The sequence below is a fragment of the Rhododendron vialii genome, chromosome 12a, assembly GCF_030253575.1.
Source record: "Rhododendron vialii isolate Sample 1 chromosome 12a, ASM3025357v1".
NCBI lineage: Eukaryota > Viridiplantae > Streptophyta > Magnoliopsida > Ericales > Ericaceae > Rhododendron > Rhododendron vialii.
Window position 1 is genome coordinate 6,303,059 of NC_080568.1, and position 22,669 is coordinate 6,325,727.

At 37.2% G+C, this 22,669-nt stretch overlaps 1 protein-coding gene and 1 non-coding gene across 2 annotated transcripts; one reads left to right on the forward strand and one right to left on the reverse strand.

The window, feature by feature from the left end:
• Window positions 1–1,164: 1,164 nt before the first annotated feature.
• Window positions 1,165–21,625, forward strand: LOC131310291 (AP-1 complex subunit gamma-2-like). Its single transcript, XM_058337231.1, has 18 exons — window positions 1,165–1,546; window positions 4,657–4,959; window positions 5,116–5,257; window positions 5,809–5,982; window positions 8,463–8,642; window positions 9,656–9,810; window positions 11,928–12,018; window positions 13,578–13,741; window positions 14,167–14,221; window positions 15,508–15,630; window positions 15,725–15,820; window positions 16,672–16,799; window positions 18,332–18,436; window positions 18,579–18,838; window positions 19,773–20,021; window positions 20,117–20,292; window positions 20,761–20,865; window positions 21,109–21,625. The coding sequence occupies exons 1-18, from the start codon at window positions 1,515–1,517 to the stop codon at window positions 21,202–21,204; spliced, it is 2,634 nt and encodes an 877-aa protein (XP_058193214.1). The 5' UTR covers window positions 1,165–1,514; the 3' UTR covers window positions 21,205–21,625.
• Window positions 8,230–8,333, reverse strand: LOC131312185 (small nucleolar RNA snoR100). The gene has a single exon (XR_009195762.1). It is a non-coding gene; the product is annotated as a small nucleolar RNA snoR100 (small nucleolar RNA).
• Window positions 21,626–22,669: the final 1,044 nt, after the last annotated feature.

Sequence of the window (22,669 nt, forward strand, 5' to 3'; positions counted from 1 at the left end):
ACGTATTAATTTTTCCAAAATCCCTACGCAAAGTAGAGGCTGGACAAAATTGAAACAATATTCCCTCCCTTTCATTTAGTCAGTTTTTTTTTAAAAATTTGTTATTTTTTTGGATAAAAATTAATTTTAAGATTTTTTTTACTTTTTCATCAATTTAACATAAATTAGTTCTTTAAATTGGTATAAAACATTTTGAAGACAATGCACAACAGTAATTTGTATTTTCTAATCAACAAAACACAATTGTTTAGAAAAACACAAATAACAAGATTCAATTTGTGTAAGGTAATTGATTTTGACACTCCACTTTTGATAATCAAACTCTAAAAATTGTTTTAGTGTTCAAAATACACATGACAAGACCACTAAAAGACAAATATTGAAGTGTGATTATCAAAAAATAGAGTGTCAAAATCATTGCCCTTTGTACAATTGAATATGTAAACATTAAAGTCAATCAACTTCACTTGATTGGCTCTTTTTATCACCCTTGTTACTACATTGAGTTTTTTCTTTTTCTATGAGGAACCAAAATCCAAAGCTACTAAAAGTACCAAATTCATATAGCAAAGATCTCATTTCAAAAAACAAATAGTAATAATAACAAAGATCTAAAAGTGCAAACCTTTTAAAAAAAAAAAAATCTAGTAAAAACTCAACTACGTTTTAATTTCTTATGCACAAAGCTCTCTCATTTGCACAAAGCAGTCGTGGAGGGGGGCCCCGACCATGACAGAGGTCTTAAATTTGAGTTGATGGAGCAACATTGGTGTTGTAACTTCTAGTGATTTCTTATGCACAAAGCTCTTGCATTTGCATGAAGCAATTGTGGAGGGGGGCCTGCCCATGGCAGAGGTCTCAAGTTCGAGTTGATGGAGCAACTTCGGCGTGGTAACGTACGAACCACTAACGCTACGACCGTAACGAAAATATATAAATTCTTGCATGGAAATTGATTTTCGCGCTCCACTTCTTACCGATGGCGCTCCGATTTTAACGTGAAGTTACTAGTAACTTCAGTAACTTCATGAACAAAGTGAAGTGCCATCAGTAAAAAGTGAAATGCGAATATCAATTTCCTTCTTTCATTTGCAATCAAAATATTTTAGAAGGACCACAGAGAATCTCTCATCAAAGTTAAGGGTACAGAAACAAATTTCCCCCACTCATTTTTTTTTTTTTTTGTACGAAAACAAAACCCACAGGCGCATTCCATTTCCACTCCACCGAAGTAGATGGACAATTGAAATTTACAGATTCATTCAGACAACCACCATAAATATATACAGACATCTCTCTCTATCTCTCTCTCCTCAGATCCAAATCCCTGTATACCACCCGGATCCTCCAATCCAACTCTTCAGATCTCGTCTCCCAACTTCTTCTCTCACGTACTTTCGCTCTCTTCATTTGTTCGTACCCCTGATAAAAACAATTGGGTCCACCTGTGATCGATCGAGTTCCATTTCCTCCTCGAATCTGGACTGATCGATCACCTTCACAAAACAACGATCATGAATCCGTTCTCCTCGGGCACGCGTCTAAGGTGAGTGTTAAAACCTCTGATCTTTTTTTTCTCCTTCATTGCATCTATCAATCTTCGAGTGTTCCACTCTATTGCATAATTAGGTCAAATTTGAGTTGTTTAGTTTTAATTTAATGGTATTGGCAGTTTGTGGAATCGAGTTGTCGGAGATTTGGAATTGAAGAAGATAAACGTGGTAGCTTCTGCGATTAGATTTAGTTGTTAAACTTAAGGCATTGGGAAGCTTGAAACGATATCTATCCGAGAGCAAGGTGCCACTGTATTGCTTAATTTGGTCAAACTTTGACTAGACTAGTTTGAAACTAATAGTATTGGCAGTTTGTGGAATCAAATTATTGGAAATGAAGAAGAAAAGTGTGATTATCGTTAATGTGAGAGAGAACTTCTATGATTAGATTTCGTTGTTAAACTTAAAGCCATTTGGGAAGCATGAAACCTGAGATCAAAGTGCCACTATTTTAATAATTAGGTAAACTTTTGACTAGCCTAGTGTGAGATTAATGGTATTGAGGGTTGGTGGATAGAATTCTTGAAATTGAAGAAGAAAACGGGAGAAAAATGTGAGATACTTCTGTGAGTAGATTCATTTGTTAAACCATTGGGGAAACATGAAATGACGTTTATTTGAGGTCAAAGTTCCACTCTATCAGGGTAATATATATTGGTGGCTGGCCCTAAGTCACATAATCGCAAGCTCATGCTTGAGCGGGAGTGGGAGAGCGTCTCTGAAACACATCCCAATGTAGTAAAATCCGAGAGAGCGAGGACTGAGAGCGTAAGTGCAGTGCGATGATTGAGAGTGGGAGCGTGGGGTACTTTGAAGGATTATGTGACTAAGGCCTGGCCTAGATTGAAATTAGGTTTGTGTGATCGAATTGTGGGAATTGAATAAAAACATGGGAGATCGTGCTGGAATGAAAGCTTTGCATTAGGTGTAATGAGAATAATGTGAGTGTTAGAGCTTGTCTCATACTGGTTTATTATCACATGCAAATCTAGCAAGTCTTCTTGGGCAGCTTCTCCATTCGTTGCCAAAGGGTTTTGAGTTTAATGTATTAACAATGTGTTGTTTTTTTAGTGAGGCCAATTAATCAACGGTGCTACAATTGGATTAAGTTGAAGTGAGCCATTGGGATAGCATGAACTCATTGTGTGTACTTGATGTTTTTTATTTTTCAAAATTCCCTCAGCTCAAGGTTTAAGTTGCCAAATGGGTTGCCTAATTGAGTGCACGCTTTTCTGTTTTGTATTAATCTTATTTTTGAAATTGGACAAAGAATATTAGTCATAAAAGGGGGTAGCCTGAGTAATTGATAGCATGAAAGTAATTAACTAACAATCTATGTTCCTAGGGCTGATACGAGGTTGGGGTCGGGTTCGTGTCTGCGTCCATCTAGTTTTCAAGTCAAGGACATCGGGGCAGGTCACAATGTGTACATAATTTTGTGGGATATGGTTCTAAGTGGGCGTACATCATTTCATGCATATGCATATTGTTTCCATAGAAGTAAATAATTTCATAAACCAAGGCATTGAGGGCATGCTACCCGTTGCATAAATAGAGACCAAAGCAAAAATGCTCTATACACTTGTGTATAAAAGGAACTAGTAATCCGTCGAGGGTAGGGTTAGAATAGCCCTCATCCTAGCCATACAAGCTAACAACAAAGCAATTCTTCAACTCAAACAAAGGCATCTCTAGTCCATCAAAATGGTGGCGATTCTTCTAACACCAACTGTGCCACATCTACTAGAGGGAGATCATTTCCCCAAGTTTCTTCTCTTCTTTACCACCTTTTTGCCTCCCCCGGGTGTGAAGAAGCTCCTGCATTCCCCTTGGGAAGCCCCAAGTCACAAACGAGCAAGATAAGACTGAGGTCCATACTAAAATGTTGGCACATATCTGATCCAGTAACCCAAATATTCACATACCCAATTATTTGACAGTCCTCTCTGCATCTCACTGCCCTAAACTTTAAGCATCCTCTTTTCAATGCCTCAAACAACTTTCCCCACAACAGTTGTGGACTCCAGGAGATAGATTGAATCTGTTCTCATTCTACTTCTTGATGAATATCTATCACGATAGCCTATGTTACATGGACTCTTCACAATGTATTAAGTACCCTTGTCTGACACTTGACACTCAAATAAGAGGATGAGATCTGTGTCCGATGTGGTAAGTTGGACATTCACATTGCAACCATATCTTGTAGTTGAAATTTACTCTGAGTATGCGTGGAACACCTATGTTGTGCATGCAAAGCTCCAAGGCATCTTGTAAACACCATTTATCCTTGAAAAATGAAGAAATATGCTGGAGAATTTGAGTATTTAGTCGTGTCTCCACTGATACAGAAATTAGATGAATTAAAGACTTGAAACACGTTCCCACACCAACACCAAAACCCGGGTCAGTGTAACATACACCAGCATTGTTTAACTTGACGGGATCCTTGAAACTTGCTGCTTATTCACCTTGCTGATGAAAGCACTGTTGGACAACAGCAGTCCTGATTTGACAGGATCCTTGAAACTTGCTGCCCTTCACCTTGCTGAAGAAATCACTTCCACACGATGGCATATTATTTAACTTGACATGATCTTTTACTTTTTCTTGATTCCACATTTTGAAGGGATTGGTTTTGATCTGCAATTTTCGTAAACAAGAATATCTATTAGATTTGCCTGACCATTGCTACGCTCATTTAGCAGAAGATTCATCGTATCTAGTAAGCCAGGCCTTATATAATTGCACTATCTGATTAAAAGCCCTTCTAAGCATAGGGGAGAAAGTTAGCATCTGAAATTAGTTGGAGAAGCTTCTTATTCTTGTTTTTTTGGGGGTTATTTTGTCACACAAAATGGTAACCTTTTACAATTTTGGATATATATATCCTGCTAAATGAGGTTATTCCTCCAGTTCTTGCACCTTTATGATTTCAGGCTTATTAAAGTATGGTTTATTGTGTCCCTCTACGCAACCACGGCACGCACATGTTTATTTGCCTAAACATGTTCGGAATGCTTTATCACATTTTTGTGACGTGTTTTGTTTTGCACTTTCTTTCACTAGTGATACTAGTGGTATACTTGTTGTTCAAATGCAGGGACATGATTCGGGCTATACGTGCTTGCAAAACTGCAGCTGAGGAGCGGGCTGTGGTAAGAAAAGAGAGTGCCGCAATTCGTGCAGCAGTTGGTGAAAGTGATAATGAGTACAGGCATCGTAATCTGGCAAAGCTCATGTTCATTCACATGCTTGGTTATCCCACACATTTTGGTCAAATGGAATGCCTGAAGTTAATTGCAGCTTCTGGATTTCCAGAGAAAAGGATAGGCTATCTTGGCCTCATGTTACTTCTTGATGAAAGACAGGAAGTGCTAATGTTGGTCACGAACTCATTAAAACAGTATCCAATCAATGAGAGTTCCTTTTTTCATAAACTGAATTTAGTTATTTGGTTGCTTTTTAGTCTCTGCTAAAGATAATACTTTATCATTGATATTAAACCGTTATTGTTTATGAGTATGTGGCATGCGTTTGAAATACCTTGACTTATCACCAGAGATCTTAACCACTCCAACCAGTACATTGTTGGACTTGCTCTTTGTGCTTTGGGTAATATATGTTCCGCAGAAATGGCTCGTGATCTTGCTCCAGAAGTCGAAAGATTATTGCAATTTCGAGATCCAAATGTTCGGAAGAAAGTAAGCCTTTCTAATATATCCGTTGTTCTTTTTATTGATAATAAGAAAGTCAATTTTATGGAAAGGCACCAAAGGAGTGCAACCTATGAACTAGAGCATCAATTTGCCAATAATTTCATAGATCTAGAAGTGTCGTAGCTCTTACATGTTTGGATTTTATTTCCTTGGTGTTCGGCAGAGATAACTAAAATTTTCAAATAATAAGACGTCGTTACAGTTATATTGACTGTCTTTTTATGGGATAAGTCCCAAAGACATGAAGGAAAAGCACATAAATTACAGTTACATAAATTAGGCAATGCATCTGACAAGACTAGCTTGGTAGAAAATTGCAACTTCGTCGAGAAGCTTGAAGGCAAAAGCTTTCTCCTTGACATTACTTGTTACAATTTCAGAAACCCTTTGTAACACCTTTCCTTGGTAATTATAGCGTCAGGAAATTATCTACTTGTTCTCCATCAGATTTTTTCCTTCTCTTCTATTTGGTCTCCTGAACTATCTTTTATTATGTATCCTGTAGCTGCTCTTAATCAATTGTGTGTGTAATGCAGGCAGCACTGTGCTCCATAAGGATTATAAAAAAAGTCCCAGACCTGGCTGAAAATTTTATGAACCCTGCTGCCTCCTTACTTAAGGAAAAGCACCATGGAGTTCTACTTACCGGTCTCCAGCTCTGCACAGATCTATGTAAAGTCAGTGAAGAGGCTCTTGAATATTTCAGAAAGGTAACTTGGCTATGACCTGCAAATTATGTTGTGTAGACTATAGATGCTTTGAAGAAAGCGTTCATGGCAAGGTTGTCAAATTGTGAATCGAAATGGTCCTTCTTCGAATCGTGAATTGCTCCGATTCAGTCATGATTTCTAAAATACATATTATTATTGAATTGGGTGACATAAATTTATGCTGTAAAATCAATTAAAAACTTGTTTTAAATGATGATTTGATAGTAATGAGGAGTAATAGGTAAGCTGATTGCAACTTGCGAAACACGAGGATTCGTGAATCTTACTTATGGTCCTTTTTGTGAAAAGAGTTTAAAAGTACAACTTCAAGATGTTGTATGTTATTTTTTCTGTCTTTTTTGATTCGCTCTCAAAATGAACCTTCCATTTTCTTGTTCCTATATTACTCAATGGTACATAAATATATTGTGGAGACTAATAAGGAGAAACATAGACAAAAGATGGCATATAGCAATATTAAAGTCCTTGAAAAGGTAGTTTGAACCCTTTTTCCAACAACAAAAAGACAAAAAAAGTTGAAACAGAATTCAGTGAATTGAAAGATTCACCCATTCACCTACAATTCACAGCTATTTCTGATTCATGCAACCTATTCTTATCGTTGATGCATTTAATCGTACGATATGAATTGTGAATCATGCGATGGTTCATAGATGTGGAAGTTGAGCTTTACAAGAGCAGTAGTTGTATATGTGTCAATTTCTACATCAAAGGTAGATTATCCAGTTCTGGCAAATGTAGTATGAACTATTGCTTACTGCCACCTTTGTCCTTCATTTCCCCCCTTGTTTTTGGATGGTTGACTGGGTTGGAGCCCATACATGCTGTAGGCGGGGCTGCCACAAGTCTAGCAATACCATCATACTAGTACTTTAAATTTTGTCTCTTTGTACCTCCTCTAGACAAATAACTAAGTGATACTTGCAATACCACTATACCTGTGTCGTGAATAACATGATTGCTGGAAGTTTCAGATTCATGTTTTGCATAATTTGGTACTCCTTATAACAACTACCTTTTTACTGGAGATAATGGAAATGCATAGCTGAGAAATAGATTGCGGAGAAAAGTAGGCAACATATGCCTATTTTCTGCCTATTGAAAGGGACAGAATTCAATTTGGTCTCGTCTATTAGTTGGCCACTATGGTTGGAACTCCTAATTTTTTACTATTTTCACTGATTGACATGTTGATAGACTGATAGCTCCGATTCTAGTGCTTATAGTTTGCGTCTTGTATCATCCATCATAACTGTTCAAGCATGCAACTCCAAACCAATTGGCAAAGAGTGGAGAGGCCGCCTAGGCTTATATACTAGTTTTGGAGGAGATAATTAACCGATGTGGGACAAATCCCAACAATAACTTAAGCAGATATTGAGTGTGAGCGTGAGGTTTTGCGCACATCATATATCCACACAATTGCCAGCTCGTTGTCGCTTAGGTACCCATATTGCTTGTCTTTAAGCCAGTCTTTGAGCCTTGGCATGCCCTGGTGCTCATCTATTTAGCCATGCTGGTGCTTATTGTTTAGGGCAATCACTTCCCAGTTCCTATAGGTTTTGGCCTCTGGTCTTGAGAAACTGATTGAGATCTTGACCTCCATAGATCCCAGGTTTTCTGACTGTTTGGAGTTTTTGGGAGCATCATCAAAGATTTTCACTGATATGGAAAACATGAGTGCAGAAGGAAGTTGCAGCCTTCCTGTCCATATAGAATATCAGAGTTGGAACCCAACAAGTGTAGGCAAGGCTTCGAATTATTCTGGAGAAAAAAACTATTTTGTTCCTGTTTTTTTTGATAAAAATGATGGGCAGAGTCTTCTGAGGTGGATTCTTGTGCTTATTTTAGTGTGTTTAGTCTTTGAGTTTTGAGCTGGGGTGGCAAAAAGAAATCGGTCATTAATTGCTGTGTTTCGAGGTATGAAATTGTGGGGAAATATGTGATTCTTGGTATAGCTGGTTCACAAATCCCTTTACTTGGAAGGCAATGCTTTTTTTCTTTTTTCTTCATTCCATTGGATTTTAATTTCTATAGCTTCACTGGCACTCTAGCAAAGTTCACTAATTCCCTCTAGTAACTAAAACAACAACAACAACAGAACCCATGTAGTCTCCAATCATTGGGGGTATGGGCGGGGAAGGATTGGAGACAAACCTAACCTTTGGCAATATGCACAAAGTGGCTGCTCTCAAAAAACCATTGAAACAGTGGCCCCCCTATACTTGTTTTGCTGCGGAACCATGCCCCCAAATCAAAACCGAATGGCATCAGAGAGGGCAGGCCTAAAGACCCAATTCAATTTATTTATGTGCACATTACCATCATTGATAGTCCAGAGCATCGATATGCACAATACTCTAGTAACCAAAACAAAAGAAAGAAATACGGGGTTCCCAAGTTTTGATTTCTCTGTCATATTTTTGATGATATAGATTTTTCCTTTTATGTTGTTATAGAAATGCACAGAGAGTGTGGTCAAAGCTTTGAAGGATGTTGCGAACAGTCCATATGCACCAGAGTATGACATCTCTGGAATTACAGATCCTTTTCTCCATATTAGATTACTCAGGTTTTTGCGCATATTGGGTCATGGAGATGCAGATGCTAGTGACTGTATGAATGACATCCTTGCACAGGTCAGCTGCTATTTTCTACTTTTCCTGCTATTATTCGTACTTTATAAGGTGAAATAATTTATTAAATGGCTGGCTACCTTTTCTTCTATGTTGTCACTACATAAATATATTTACCTTGTTTGGATGATGTTTTGAAAATTTTTGAGTTTGATTTTTGGGTAATGAGTGGAGAGAGAAAATAGGGTAATGATTGAAGATAGAGGTAATGAGTAGAGAGAGAAATGAGAATAATGATTGGAGAGAGGAGAAAGAAATGAGAATAATGATTGGAGCGAGTAGAGAGAAATGAGATTAATGATTGGGAGCAGGGGTAATGAATGTTTTTTGAGTTGGATTTTTTTTTCCTTCAAAATGTCATCCAAACAAGGCAATTACTGTTTTGTGCTTTTTTAACGTGCTATCTATGTCCCACTAAAGTGACAAGTTGCTGCAATGTCATTCTCGGTGAATGGAATCTCAACTTACTATCTGACTCGGTAACTATCCAAATGATTGCTTGCATCGGTAACTATCCAAATGATTGCTCGCATTGAGGTCTTGTTTTCTCAATGGCTACTGCCTAGCACCTTCACCTGCAATTACGTATTTGAGTGTACTCAAAGAGATAAATTAATCTAAAACCCAACCTTATATGTCTTGTGCTCTGGCATGATGTTTCTTCAACGCTTTGTTGATTGATGACAGTTCTTTATTTAATCCGGCAATGCAAGCTTTGTGTCTCGCATACTCGATTAGACAAATTACCTTGTTTCTCAATCTCCTAAAATACTATGTGATCTTGTCTTTATATGTTTTTATGCTCTATGTGATTGATGAATACTCCCCATTTTGATTTGTAACACCATCTATAATTACTGTTATGTAGTTTTTAATTATTCTTTGAGCAGTGTCAAAGTGGATAATCTTGCATTATTATCTACCTTTATCTTTCGTAGATATTGGATTCTTAGCCGCAGAGTTGTAAGCATATAAAGTCTAACGATACTTCAACATGCTGGATTACTTCTCTCCAGGTTGCAACAAAGACTGAGTCAAACAAAAATGCCGGAAACGCCATCCTCTATGAATGTGTTGAAACTATTATGAGCATTGAAGATAATAGTGGCTTGCGGGTGCTTGCTATCAATATCTTGGGAAGATTTTTGTCAAACCGTGACAACAATATCAGGTTATGCATTATTTATTATGCTGTAATCTAAAAATCTAGGGCATGCCTGTAGGGTTGCATCTCTTTTTTGAGAACCACAAAGATGTACTTGAGTTGTAGATATTTCGCTTAAATGCCAAATGGCACCCTTCCAAAATTTTGTGGAACAATTTTATGGCCAAGTCATTTTAGTTTAAGTGGCTATTCCTTGGTTGAATGAAAGGTAAGGGCTTGAGTCTAATCACATGAAAATGCAGATTCACGTTTAGCCATTTTGTTTCTTACAAAATCTGGAGGTTAGGTGGTACTTAGTCTACGTATCCAGCATCCAATAGTGCTAGGAACGTAATTCTGCATGATTGATAAAACTTAACGTTTTGGCTTACATAATTTGTTAAGAGAAGGGAAAAAAACTGTAATAGTCCTTGTAGTTAAGTGTTCGTGTCAATTTGGTCCCTGTAGTTATAATTGGCTCGATTTACACTCTGTACTTTCCATTTTGTTTCAATTCGGTCCAATTACTAACTTCCGTTAGTCCGCCGTTAGTCCTTTAAATCGCAAAATCATATGGCCCCCTTTTTTGGGGTTAAAACAGACCCGTTCGGTTAAATAAGTCAACTTCCTTATTTTTTTGTCCTTATTCAATTTTTTTTTGTATTTGTTAATTTTTCGTCAATTTTTTTGGGGGTTATTGCATCGTCATGACGAGAAGAATCTAAAAAGTAAAAAATTATTATCGAAATTTAATTTTTTTTAATAAAGACAAAAAAATTGGCTTAGGTTTATTTTTCAACATTCCTAGTCAGGAATCAGTGTATGGGCCAAGTGTCGGAAAATGAATGGAATGACAGGGCATTATTTTTTGTAACCACTTGGGCTGTTAAGTTAGAATTATTGTAACCTAGTTGAGTGGTTTGTTATGTCTATGTATTAGGTTATGACATGATAAATTTGGAACTGAGTTTATATAATATTCTGACTTTTGGACATGGATATTTATCATGTTGTGACTTTTGGATCTATATCATGTTGTGACTTTTGGATCTATATCATGTTGTGACTTTTGGACATGGTTCTATGTGCATTTTCAGTACTATGCAGAAAGATAAGGCATCTCAGTATTTGTCCATAAGTTGAACATGTAGACAATATCAGTGGTTATGATGCCTCATGGTTGATCATGAAAATGCTGAATTCGATGGCAACTTTTTGTAGAAAATTATAACCAAATTTCTTCCCAAGTGCCTCCTTATCAATGGAGAATGGAAGAATGAGCTATGTTTTGGTTCAGATGTATATTAGGGCAAGAGGGGAATGAGTAACCCTATTCAGCTAAATAAGCCAACTGGCTTATTTTTTTGTCTTTATTCAAATTTTTTTTCGTATTTTTTAGTTTTTCGTCATTTTTGGGAAATTATTGCATCGTCATAACGAGAGGAATCTAAAAAGTAAAAAATTACAATCGAAACCTATTTTTTTTGAATAAAGACAAAAATAAGTCAATAAGCCAATTTTTTGGTCTTTATTAAAAAAAAATTGGATTTTGATCATAATTTTTTATTTTTTAAATTTCTCTCGTCATGACGATGCAATAACCCCAAAAAATTGACGAAAAACTAACAAATACGAAAAAAATTTCAATAAGGATAAAAAATAGGCCAATTGACTTATTTAGCCAAACGAGTCTATTTTAACCCCAAAAAAGGGGGCCATATGATTTTGTTGTTTAAAGGACTAACGGCGGACTAACGGAAGTTAGTAATTGGACCAAATTGAAACAAAATGAAAAGTACAAAGTGTAAATCGAGCCAATTACAACTACAGGGACCAAATTGACACAAATACTTAACTACAGGGACTATTTCAGTTTTTTTCCCTTAAGAGAATTAGTGCATTTGGGTAAGTTTGGCTATGTTAGTGCATTTGTGTAAGTTTATTAAACGTGATTTGTTTTTTGTAAGTTTTTGTTGTTAATTGTTTCCTGGCATCTTTTGGTAATTAAGTGATGTCTTGGTCCATTATACATTTGACCCCTGTCATGGTTTGAATCTTTGTATTCCTTAACTTTTGTTTCTTAATCAGGGTGCATCCTTATTTTCATTCTTTCTGACATAGTCGAACCTCACCTTTTCTGTCAGATATGTTGCTTTGAACATGCTGATGAGAGCGATCACTGTAGATGCACAAGCAGTGCAGAGGCATCGGGCAACTATCTTGGAATGTGTCAAGGTATCACACGCGGACCAGTTTATAGCTCTATTAATACTTGTAATATCTCTGTGTTGTTGTCATTATTTCTAGACCTTCTGTCCTAGCGACACTAGGTCGAAAAGAACAGAGGAATGGGGTACCATGTCTCTCCTGATTTTGAAAATGCCCCTTTAGAGTTGTTGATGACCGAACTCGCCAAACCCTGATTGTGGACAGGCTGCTACGAACTGTCTAGTTAAAGTGCAAAACCAAACGCCCTTTCCAACACTATTTGGTTTTAGATGAGATGGCGTCATGGCGGAAACTAGGACCAGTGGTATTGGAGCCTGTTCAAGGCAGCAAAGGTGGTTTTTTTTTTTTGGCGAGGGTGGGTTCTGTGTTTGTGTATTGCTAGGGTATTTGGCCAACCCACCGTAGTGAGCTCTGCACGGACCAACTGCGGACAGCGAATAGACTGATACAACCATGTTAAGTGCGAAAGGCAAAACACTCGGTAGTACGAGCTGGTTGCAGGCGAGATAGCAAAACCTTGGACCAACGATGTAATAGCGCATCAAGTTAAAACTTGGCTTGTCGGTTATGCCTGTTTTGGATATGGGTTCCTAGGTTTGTTTTGGTCTGTGTGTGAGGTAACTTGGTTTCTTAAGTTAGGTCCTAAAACTTGACTGCATCATTGTGGTGGGAAAGGAACAGGGGATCCTTTGAGAATGAGGGATGTGCGTTGTTCCAAGTTGAATGGTTTGTAGGAGAGTGACTTGTGTTTTTCTTTTGTTTGTGTTGGAGCATCCTGTATTCTTTGCATGTGCTTGGATTGCGAGCACCCTGGACTCCTTTTTTCCTATTGAGTACCTTAAATGGTCATTATAGATATGGGTTTACTCAGTGGAACTTGCAATCAGAAGTCTCGTGTTGTTTAATAAGCAACTGAACAGTCCACTTTTGAGTTTGTCTGATGTCAATCCTTTTGACACTGATGCTTGCAATGTGGAGTGATTCCTACACCAGGGACATCAACTCTGTGCTTCCTCTCAATTTGAGTTTTTTCTACATCTATGCTTCTCCCAAAGAGTTAGTTCCTCTCTTTCTCCATTCTAGACTGGAAGTATCCCATCAGCTTATAAACTGCTCTTCCCTGGATGTTTTTCTTGTTCTCTGTATCTCGTCGGACGGAAGATTAAATTTTAGTTGCTTCTCCTGCACTTGCTTAGTTGATTAGGTGCACAAACTTGTTTCTATGCTCTTGCTACCGCAGATGAGAACTGTTGCTCAAGCCACCCTTTTAGTTTTCATGTCTTTTACAAAGATTCTTCTGGTAATATTCTTCCAAAAGGTGTTTGTTCTATAATCCTGTAGCCTTGTTGCTTCCATGTTAGGAGATTTCTGAAATTTTGATATATGATGTTTTGTTATTCATGGAAATGATTAATTTGATGGTTTCCAATGATATCCCTTCTGGAGGTCTAGCCTTCAGTTGATTCATTAGCCATTTTCTTCTGCTAGTGTATTCTTCTTGAGTGGAAGCATGTCTTCTGAAAGATAAATTAATTATCTCATGACTTTGCTTCTTCATTTTCCAGGATTCAGATGCATCTATTCGTAAAAGGGCCCTTGAACTTTTATATCTTCTTGTGAACGAAAGTAACGTAAAGTCTTTAACAAAAGAGCTTATTGAACATCTGGAAGTAAGTGAGCAAGAGTTCAAAGGTGATCTTACAGCCAAAATTTGCTCCATTATCGAAAAGTAAGTGGTATAAGCATATAATTTCTGAATTTGTACTCATCTTCCTTGTGAGAACTTCCAGAGTGGTCATGAATTTCTACTCCTGTACTCTTGTTATGGTAGTTCTGCTCTGGTGAGCACACAGCCCATGCAAGCAGGAAATTTACGACTTGTAGGAATTTAGTTGTTCAGGAATTTAAGCCTTTTCTATGTTTTCATTCTCATGGATGATAACCTCTCCTCTTTGGCTCTTTCTTTAATCCTTCGGATCTGGATTCTCTTTATTTGTAACATGTTACACAGTTTTGGTTACCTTTGGTACTTGCTTTTTGGAAACAATGACAATTGCAAACCAACGTATAACTCACATGGTCCTTAAAGCATGTCAACTTTTTTTTTTTCCTCTCTGTTATCTTATTTTGTGAAATGTCATTTTTCTGCTCTAGGTTTTCCACTGAAAAAATTTGGTACATCGATCAGATGCTCAAGGTTCTCTCTGAGGTATGCATTATTGTGCTGGTGTCCTACTTATTGGTTTTTTAGGATATATGTTTCAGATTACCTCTTCTTTTCTGTCCACATATGCCTCTTTGTTTGAAAAGTCAAAGCACAAAGGTTGTATGCTTCCAAAACCGTCCCTTATAAGTAGTCATGAACTAGATCAGACATTGCGCCTTCGATTCAAGTTATATAAGTTTTATAAGAAATGGAGTTCCACAATCTATTAGTGGGTTAATTCCTTGACAATAATATGCCTAGAAATCGCCAAAGTATCCTCATTGTATTGTTGCACAAGGTCTAAAGACTCTAAGTAGCACCATATGAGCTGCACATAAACTATCACCTAAGTGTATTTTAATTCTAGACAACATCCATTTATTTTCAGATGGTTATGCAATGTTTAGTTCCAGTGAAAGTTGTTCAAGTGACTGGAAGACCCAACACCATATAACAGGGAATACACTTATCAAAGATCAGGTTTAGTGAAATAATTATCGTCTTGTCTTCTGGATCCCAGAAACCAAACCAAACCAAACCAAATTGAGCCTTAAGTTTCAATCAATTGGGGTCAGCCACATGAATCCGTTTTCTTCATTGAGCTCGTAAAGGCCATCGTGTTCTGTGACATCCAACCAATCTAGATCCTCGAACTACAGCCTCTAAAGTGAATTTTGGTCTACCTCTCCCCTAAATGCTACCCTCCGCCGTAACCATATCACTCCTAACTACCGCATCTACTTTTCTGTGATAGGCATGTCCAAACCACCATAATCTACTCTCTCTCATCTTATCTTCTATTGGTGTTACCCCTACCATCCCACGACGGTTTTCGTTTCTAATTTTATGTCGCAAAGTCATACCACACATCGCTCTTAGCATTCTTATTACCTCTTGTATGTTGTTTGCGGATGATAGTCTCAGAAGATGAAACCACAAGAGGTGTTAATATACTTTGTCAACTTTGTCTTCTGATCCCAGCATTCTTTAGCATCTTTGTGATTCTGCATCAAACCTGCAGAGTTGTAGCTTGATTTTATATTGCTTCAATATACTCTATTGGTGTAATATCGATCCTGCTGGTTTGTAGCTTGTTTTTATACATCACTTGCTTACACAATGCTACAAGTCACCGGTTCTGCTCAATTTTCTCTTCTCGGAAAATGCCATGTTGTCTGGATTGTTTCACATGTGACATTTTTTCTTCCAAATTTTCCCCTTTTGAATTATTTGATGTAAGTAATTGCACATTTGGCCAAACGTGCTGATCCTTATGCTATGCTTAGTAGGCAGGGAATTTCGTTAAGGATGAAGTGTGGCATGCCCTAATCGTTGTGATAAGCAATGCTTCTAACCTCCATGGCTATACCGTGCGGTGTCTGTACAAAGCAGTCCAAACATCAGGTGAACAGGTACTTAACATTCTTCTGGTTAGGTTAAGAGTTTGGCACGGAAGTCACATCATCTTGAGGGATTAAGTGAATATTGTTTTGATATGTTCATTAGGAAAGCCTTGTCCGAGTAGCAGTTTGGTGCATTGGAGAATATGGTGAGATGTTGGTCAATAGTACTGGAATGCTTGACATAGAAGAACCAATAACTGTAAGATTGCTTCTAATTTTCGATATTTAGATTTTGTTGTTGATTTTCCATCGATATGGTGGTAGCATATACCATAAGGAGGCTGTAGCATATATGCATGGGATAACTGAAGGTTTCACGCTGAGCAGGAAAAAAAAGAAAAGAACTTAAGGTTTTACTTGTTAATTGTTTGTATGTGATGTATTCTTTAAAGAAAGGTTCATTTAACCACTGTCCATTAAACCGTCTTTTCCTAATCTTTTAAAATTTTTCAATTATTGTTTGATTCTCTTAATGATTGACTCATCTTATTGAAGACTGCATTTACTGTAACAAGATGTTGTCATCTCAACTATTTTTTCTTTCCTTTGGTTATTTTTGGTTCGCAGCGGGTTTATTGTTGTCAATCTAAAGGACATGACATCCATATTTTCATAGATAGGCTGTTTTTTTTTATCGGCTTCATAGATAGGCTGTTAACTTCTCGTTCATCTTTCTACCTACCATTTCTGTTCTTTCGCTCCTTAACATTATTACGGTCCTGTGACTTCGAAAATGCATCTTGCGCCTGGCTTTGGTCTCAATTTTGTTGTATGGGTTCTGGATGGAAGTTTGTTGACAATCTTCTTGAAAACCCAATTCCTTTAGTGCCATCTCCTTTCTGTGGGCTTCCTTAACAATGCTGTGATAGTTGGCATAAGTGTGTTGTTTCAAATGGAAATTAGTTTAATAATCTGTAACATGATAATGATATTGATTTGTAGCTGAAGCTGGATGCTTGGACCATTTATGTAGTAGTACTTTTCTTATTTTTCACATTTTGATATTATTATCTGCCTGATTGATTTTATCAACCTGGTTGTTCTATGTAGGTGACTGAGTCTGATGCAGTGGATGTCATTGAGATTTCTTTGAAAAACCATACCTCGGATCTTACCACTCGGGCAATGTGTTTGATTGCTTTGTTAAAGCTGTCTTCTCGTTTTCCTGCTTGTTCACAGTACGTTTGTTATTCTCTGATTTTCTCATTAAATGTCAGTATATATATTTCCCGTGGTCTTTTATATGCAATGAAATTTTTCGAAGTCTTAGAAATTACAAGAATGGTTCTAGTTCAATGCATATGATATAAATAAAACTCAAGTCAGATCGAGATTACAATTGGTAGATAACGTTGTGCTGTTATTCCTTAATGGTCATATAGTTCCACTTGGTTATTTGATTCCTGTAAAAAAAATAAAATTATCCTTTCCATTTTCACCTTTATGTCTTGGTTCTTCAATATTGGCTGCCGTGCAGCTATAAATTAAAAGGTTTTATATTTCTGTATTGTTTTGTAGGTTAAAAATATATTGATAGAAGGCATCAAGGAGATGCCAGCCATATACAATAGGAAGGCCACAAACAAAAAGGCCCTATATGCCACTATGAACATCAATAAGATGGATCAAATCAAGGAATTGGTCGAGAGTTGGATTACATACTCTTGACTCCCAACTAAACAAACTACTGACAAAAAGACTTTGGGTCTTTATATCATCAAAATGCCTCCTCTTCCGCTCTCTTCATGTAGGTTTTATTGTGCTTTTGTCGATGAAAAGCTTTGACTTTTTTCTGGCAGCATCCCCCTGAATATGGTGAGTCCAGTCTGCCGTTGGTGTATAAATCTTGTTTACTGGACCTACTCCATTCGAATTTCATTAAAAACCTGGCACATGTTTATCTTGCTTTAGAGACTGAAATATTTCTTAAACATTTTCATGTCGATGTAAACATAACTGGACTCTTGAAGATCAAATGGCTTGTCTCTTGTTAAAAGTGCATTCTTAATGTGGAAAACAGATCCATTTCTTTTTGTTTCGAGGCCATCTAACCATTATTAGTGTTTGTGCTTGTTTGGTCTTTTGCTGGATAAAATTCATTGAGACCAAAACAAGGCTTACAAGCTCATGGGGGAATAACAAAACCCCGCTAACCGACAACACTGTTTGCTCTAGTTGCTGGAAAGGTTAATAATGTAATCTGCATTCTATTGAGTGAAGGATATCTTTTATTTTTCTCTGGCAAGATTGGTACGACAAAAGTTGCCCAGATTTATGATCTCTTTCATTTTTAATAGTAGTATTTTCTCCATTTCTCTTGCTTCTATTTGCTTCCATACTCTAGATAAATTGTTACGAGCTACTGTCCTGATTTTGTATTTCAATGTTTCTGCTTGTATCTGTTATATTTCTAATCATCAGGACGTTCATTGTCATAATGTCTTACGTTCTAGTTTGCCTTAAAAGTTCTGAGTTCTGCATCAAACATTTTGACTGCTATTTTTTGTTGTGTTGATTTCCTATGTTTTAAGATATTCTGTTAAATATCTCTTATGTTTTATTATCTTTGACCACTTCTATGTACCATACTCATAACTTCTAGGTATTCTCCCACATCACAAGCATTTCTTTCCTACCTAAATACAGTAGAAAAATCTTTTCTAGCCCTTTTATAAGTCAAGATGTGATTGCAGTTGAATATTTTATGTAGGAGGATTAAAGATATAGTTGTCCAAAATAAGGGAAGCCTTGTGCTTGAACTGCAGCAGAGATCGATTGAATTTAATTCTATAATCGAGAAGCATCAGAATATCAGGTATGCACCTTATTTACATTACTAAAAAATGTCGCTGAAAAAAATAGCTGTTTTAAATTCTTCCCTTGCGCCCTCTTCCTTTTTTATACATTTGGTTCCTTTATATATACCTTATAAAGCGGCTGAATGAGTGTGTGTGCAGGTCTTTGCTTGTAGAAAGGATGCCAGTTCTAGATGAGGCAACTTACAGTGGGAGGAGGGCTGGTTCTTTGTCAGCAACCATTCCCACTTCGAATGGGGCTGCAATTAATCTTCCAAATGGAGTTGCAAAACCCACTGCTGCTCCTCTTGTTGATTTACTAGATCTAAGTTCGGATGATGCCCCGGCACCTAGCTCTTCTGGCAGCGATTTTCTTCATGATCTTCTTGGTGTTGATTTATCACCAGCTCCATCACAATCAGGTTGGTTAAAGGATGTACTTGCGCATAATTATGGTGTGCATTCCTGTGAAACTTTTATTACGTACCACTTTGTTTCCTTCAGCATTAATAACTTGTTTGCTATGTTCGAACTGCTTATTCAAATACCGAGACTTCCGGAAAAATCATGGCGTTTATGATAATTTTTGAGTTTTCTGAAGATCAGATTCTGATAATTCTAATTTCCTTCTTTTGTGTGTGTCTCTTGGGTGATGATGGAATCTGAGCTTTTTTGCCTGGAGTAGTCTGTGGGTAGATGCAGGCTTACAGGCTTGCCGCCCCTGTCCCCAGTTTGTTTTGACGTGTTCACTATGAGAGGACCATTCAGCTGACATATCATAGGCTATGAGAGGAAGCGAAACTCATTTATCATTCCTTCACAATGAAAAACTGAGACATCTATCTATGACACTTTATTTTGCCATTTCTACAAGCTGTTGACACTTTTAGATTCTATTTTGTCATTTTGGATATTCGTAAAAGTAGGTGCTATTATTTTTGGGTTTGGTGCCGGTTGATTGGGTCCAAGCCCTTAATAAGACTTGTTTACAGGAAGCAGTTCCCTTGTAACTTCTTATTTGTGATTGTCTATCCCCCTTTGATCTCCATCTCTAGATTCTGTACCATTATCTCACATGATGTGAAAAGTTGACTGGATATTGTTTCATCAACCAATACTAAGAACATGTGGCAACTTATTTTGAACTCTCAATTTAATTGCTTTGAATGAATACTATTTTGTCAAAAGTTTGTCTGTCCTACTCTTTGACTAGTTATATGGTACTTCTACAGTTCTACATACTTCTAGCTGAAGCTTGTTTCATCTTTGTTTCAATTTGACTTCTTTTGCCCTTCTCATTCTGGATTATGTGATTTTCATCATGGCACCTTAAGTCCATTCTACCTGGAATTCTAGGTACCAGTCAGGCTCAAAAAAGTGGCACAGATGTCCTATTGGATCTTTTATCAATTGGGACACCTCCAGCTCAAAGCAGCTCGTTTTCATCTGACATCTTATCCACCAGTCAAGATAACACAACTTCAAGTGATAATTTACAGAGATTGTCCTCGCCATCTACGCCTTCCGCACAGATCTCCTCCGCTGCTGGTGGTTCACCTATTATGGATTTGTTGGATGGTTTTGCTCCCAATCCGGCTACCTCTGGTATAAACGTCACTCATACATAGTCTGCATTGCCCACTAGCTTAGTATAGTTTGTGTTTATAATAGTTTTTAAACCTTTTTTCCTCAATGATCAGATGCCAATGGTCCTGTGTATCCATCCGTAGTTGCATTCGAAAGCAGCTCCTTGAAGATATTGTTCAACTTCTCAAAGCCACCTGGAAACCCTCAAACAACAACTATCCAAGCTACGTTTACCAATAAGTCACCTAACACCTTTACAGATTTTATTTTCCAGGCAGCTGTTCCGAAGGTAAGCTCGAATGACAGCCATTTTCTAACCTTCCTTTCTCTCATGTTATCTCCCTCAAATTTAATCTACGATTGTTTCTATCAGTGTATGTTCATTTCATCTTCTTTTTTTTTGTGGTCAAGATCTTGTATTTGAGGCATTTTAGAAGCATTTTCATAATCTTATGCAGCTGTTTACATCTGTGGAATCCTTTCATTTTGCAACTCCAAGCTTCATTTCCCTTTAACAATATTTTCATGCAATTTACATTAGACAAAAACTTTTGTTTCTCACCAGCGTGGATGGCCTTCAGATTCTCTGAAAATGACTCGAACAAAACCAATGTGATCTTGTTCTGTATTCAATGCATCATAGTAATAACTTCGAGCTTGTTCAGTTGATAGTTTGGACTGCCTAATTGCATAAACTACTTCTCTATACTTTCTTGAGCTTGCTGTTCTGATATTTTTTGTTGCTTTCTATTCACAGTTTCTTCAACTGCACTTAGATCCTGCTAGCAGTAATACTCTCCCTGAAAGTGGTAATGGGTCAATCACACAAGATATGCGAGTTACAAACAGCCAACACGGCAAGGTATATTTGACATGATACCCACTGTTCTTTGTTCTATTTTGTTCATTTATTTTAATAACCTCATAGTGAAGCATCTCTGCACTCAAGGTTTAAGCACTTGCGTGGAAACTCTCTTCACTGGTTGACAAGGATAGACTGAGGCATAAAAAGCCTACTTAAGTGTTTTTTCAATCCTAAATAAATTACGATCTCAAGATTTGTTTGTTTCTCTGGGATGATGCATAATATTTATCTTATTTTCAGAAATCCCTTGTCATGCGCATACGGATAAGTTACAAGGTGGATAGCAAAGACATTTTGGAGGAAGGACAAATCAACAATTTCCCTCGTGGGTTGTGATACTGAACGGTTGATCCTGAAATTTGATAAAGTTGATGCACAAGCTCTTATTTTTCCCCCCCCGGATGAAGTGTTTCTCCCTGTCTGTAGTGTTAGTGCAATTTCCGTTTTCAGTTCTATAATGTCGGGGGTTGCAGCAGTCGGGACTTTGAGCCATTGGAGTTCGGAATTTCCCGGATGCTTCATTTTGCAACTTTATTTTCTTCAGTTTGAAGGTCCTTTTTGTACATTATGACGCGATATTCATTTACGGAAATCAGAATATTAGAGAGTAGCTTGTGTGTCATATTGGAAATTTGAGGCGCTCTTAGTTGTGAAAGTCTGCGGTTTTTGAGTCCAACTGGATTTGTCTTGAAGATTTTGTTAGATTCACTTTGTATTGGAAAAAAATGTAATGTATTTATTCACATTTGAGTTTTTATACTCGAGTTTACTTGTTCTCTTAAAAGTACCATAGATGAATGCAGAAAATGGCAGTCAGTCATGTGCTCTTGGGTGATTGAAAAGATCATCTGTAAACTACCATGGCCATTGATGCTTTTAACAATTCGAGCCGTTCATTTTATATGCCTCCAATTGGTCATCATTCTTGTGAAGGATCACTTGGATCGGACGTCTGAATTCATCTGAACCAATTATATCTATTCGCAAGAGAGAGAAATAAACGAGTCTTACTGTTCATTTCGCATCGAACACATATATATTTGACTAAGTGAATTTGATTGATCTTTTTTGTTTTGTTTTGCGTGGATGATAACCATAACGAGACTTACAAAATGAATGTCTTGAATTGACGTGAGAGCATGACTGGTCTATTTTCCATCACGTGAGGTACCACACGAGCCATTATCATATAAGAGAGTGTTAATTGAAGATTGATGTGAAACCGGCTCATGCTACAAATAAGTGTATGACTGCTAGGGTGATCTAAGAACAATAAGGATACCCACCCTCCAAAAGAAAACACGAATAAATACCCTTGGTGGCGGAGGGAGTATATTAGCAGTGGGGGCGCAAGGGCTCGTGCCTCCATTGCAATTTTCAATAATATCAGTTTTGCCTAAAAGTTATAAAGGTTATGACAATTTGTATTCAAAAAGTATACACATTTTTTCTCTTATAACATTTACATCCGGTATTATCTTTGTCAAGTTCCCAGCAAAATTTCTTTTACGCACTTGTTTTTCATAAAGACAAGTTATCTATCGTTATAATGTAGCAAATTTTACGTTCTAAGTTCATTTCTTTTATATTACAATCGTTGACTATGAAAGATAGAAGATTCTGAGACCATGTTAATTAATGGTGCTCCCACCGAGCTAAATTTCTGGCTCCGCCACTGACCCTTGCATTTGAAAGTTGTACCCTAAAGTCTAACGTTTATTAACCTTAATCTTTGCTGATGTAACTATGCACATTCGTGAATCTTTCCTCTTTTACCCTTCCTATTAATTGATTCCAACGG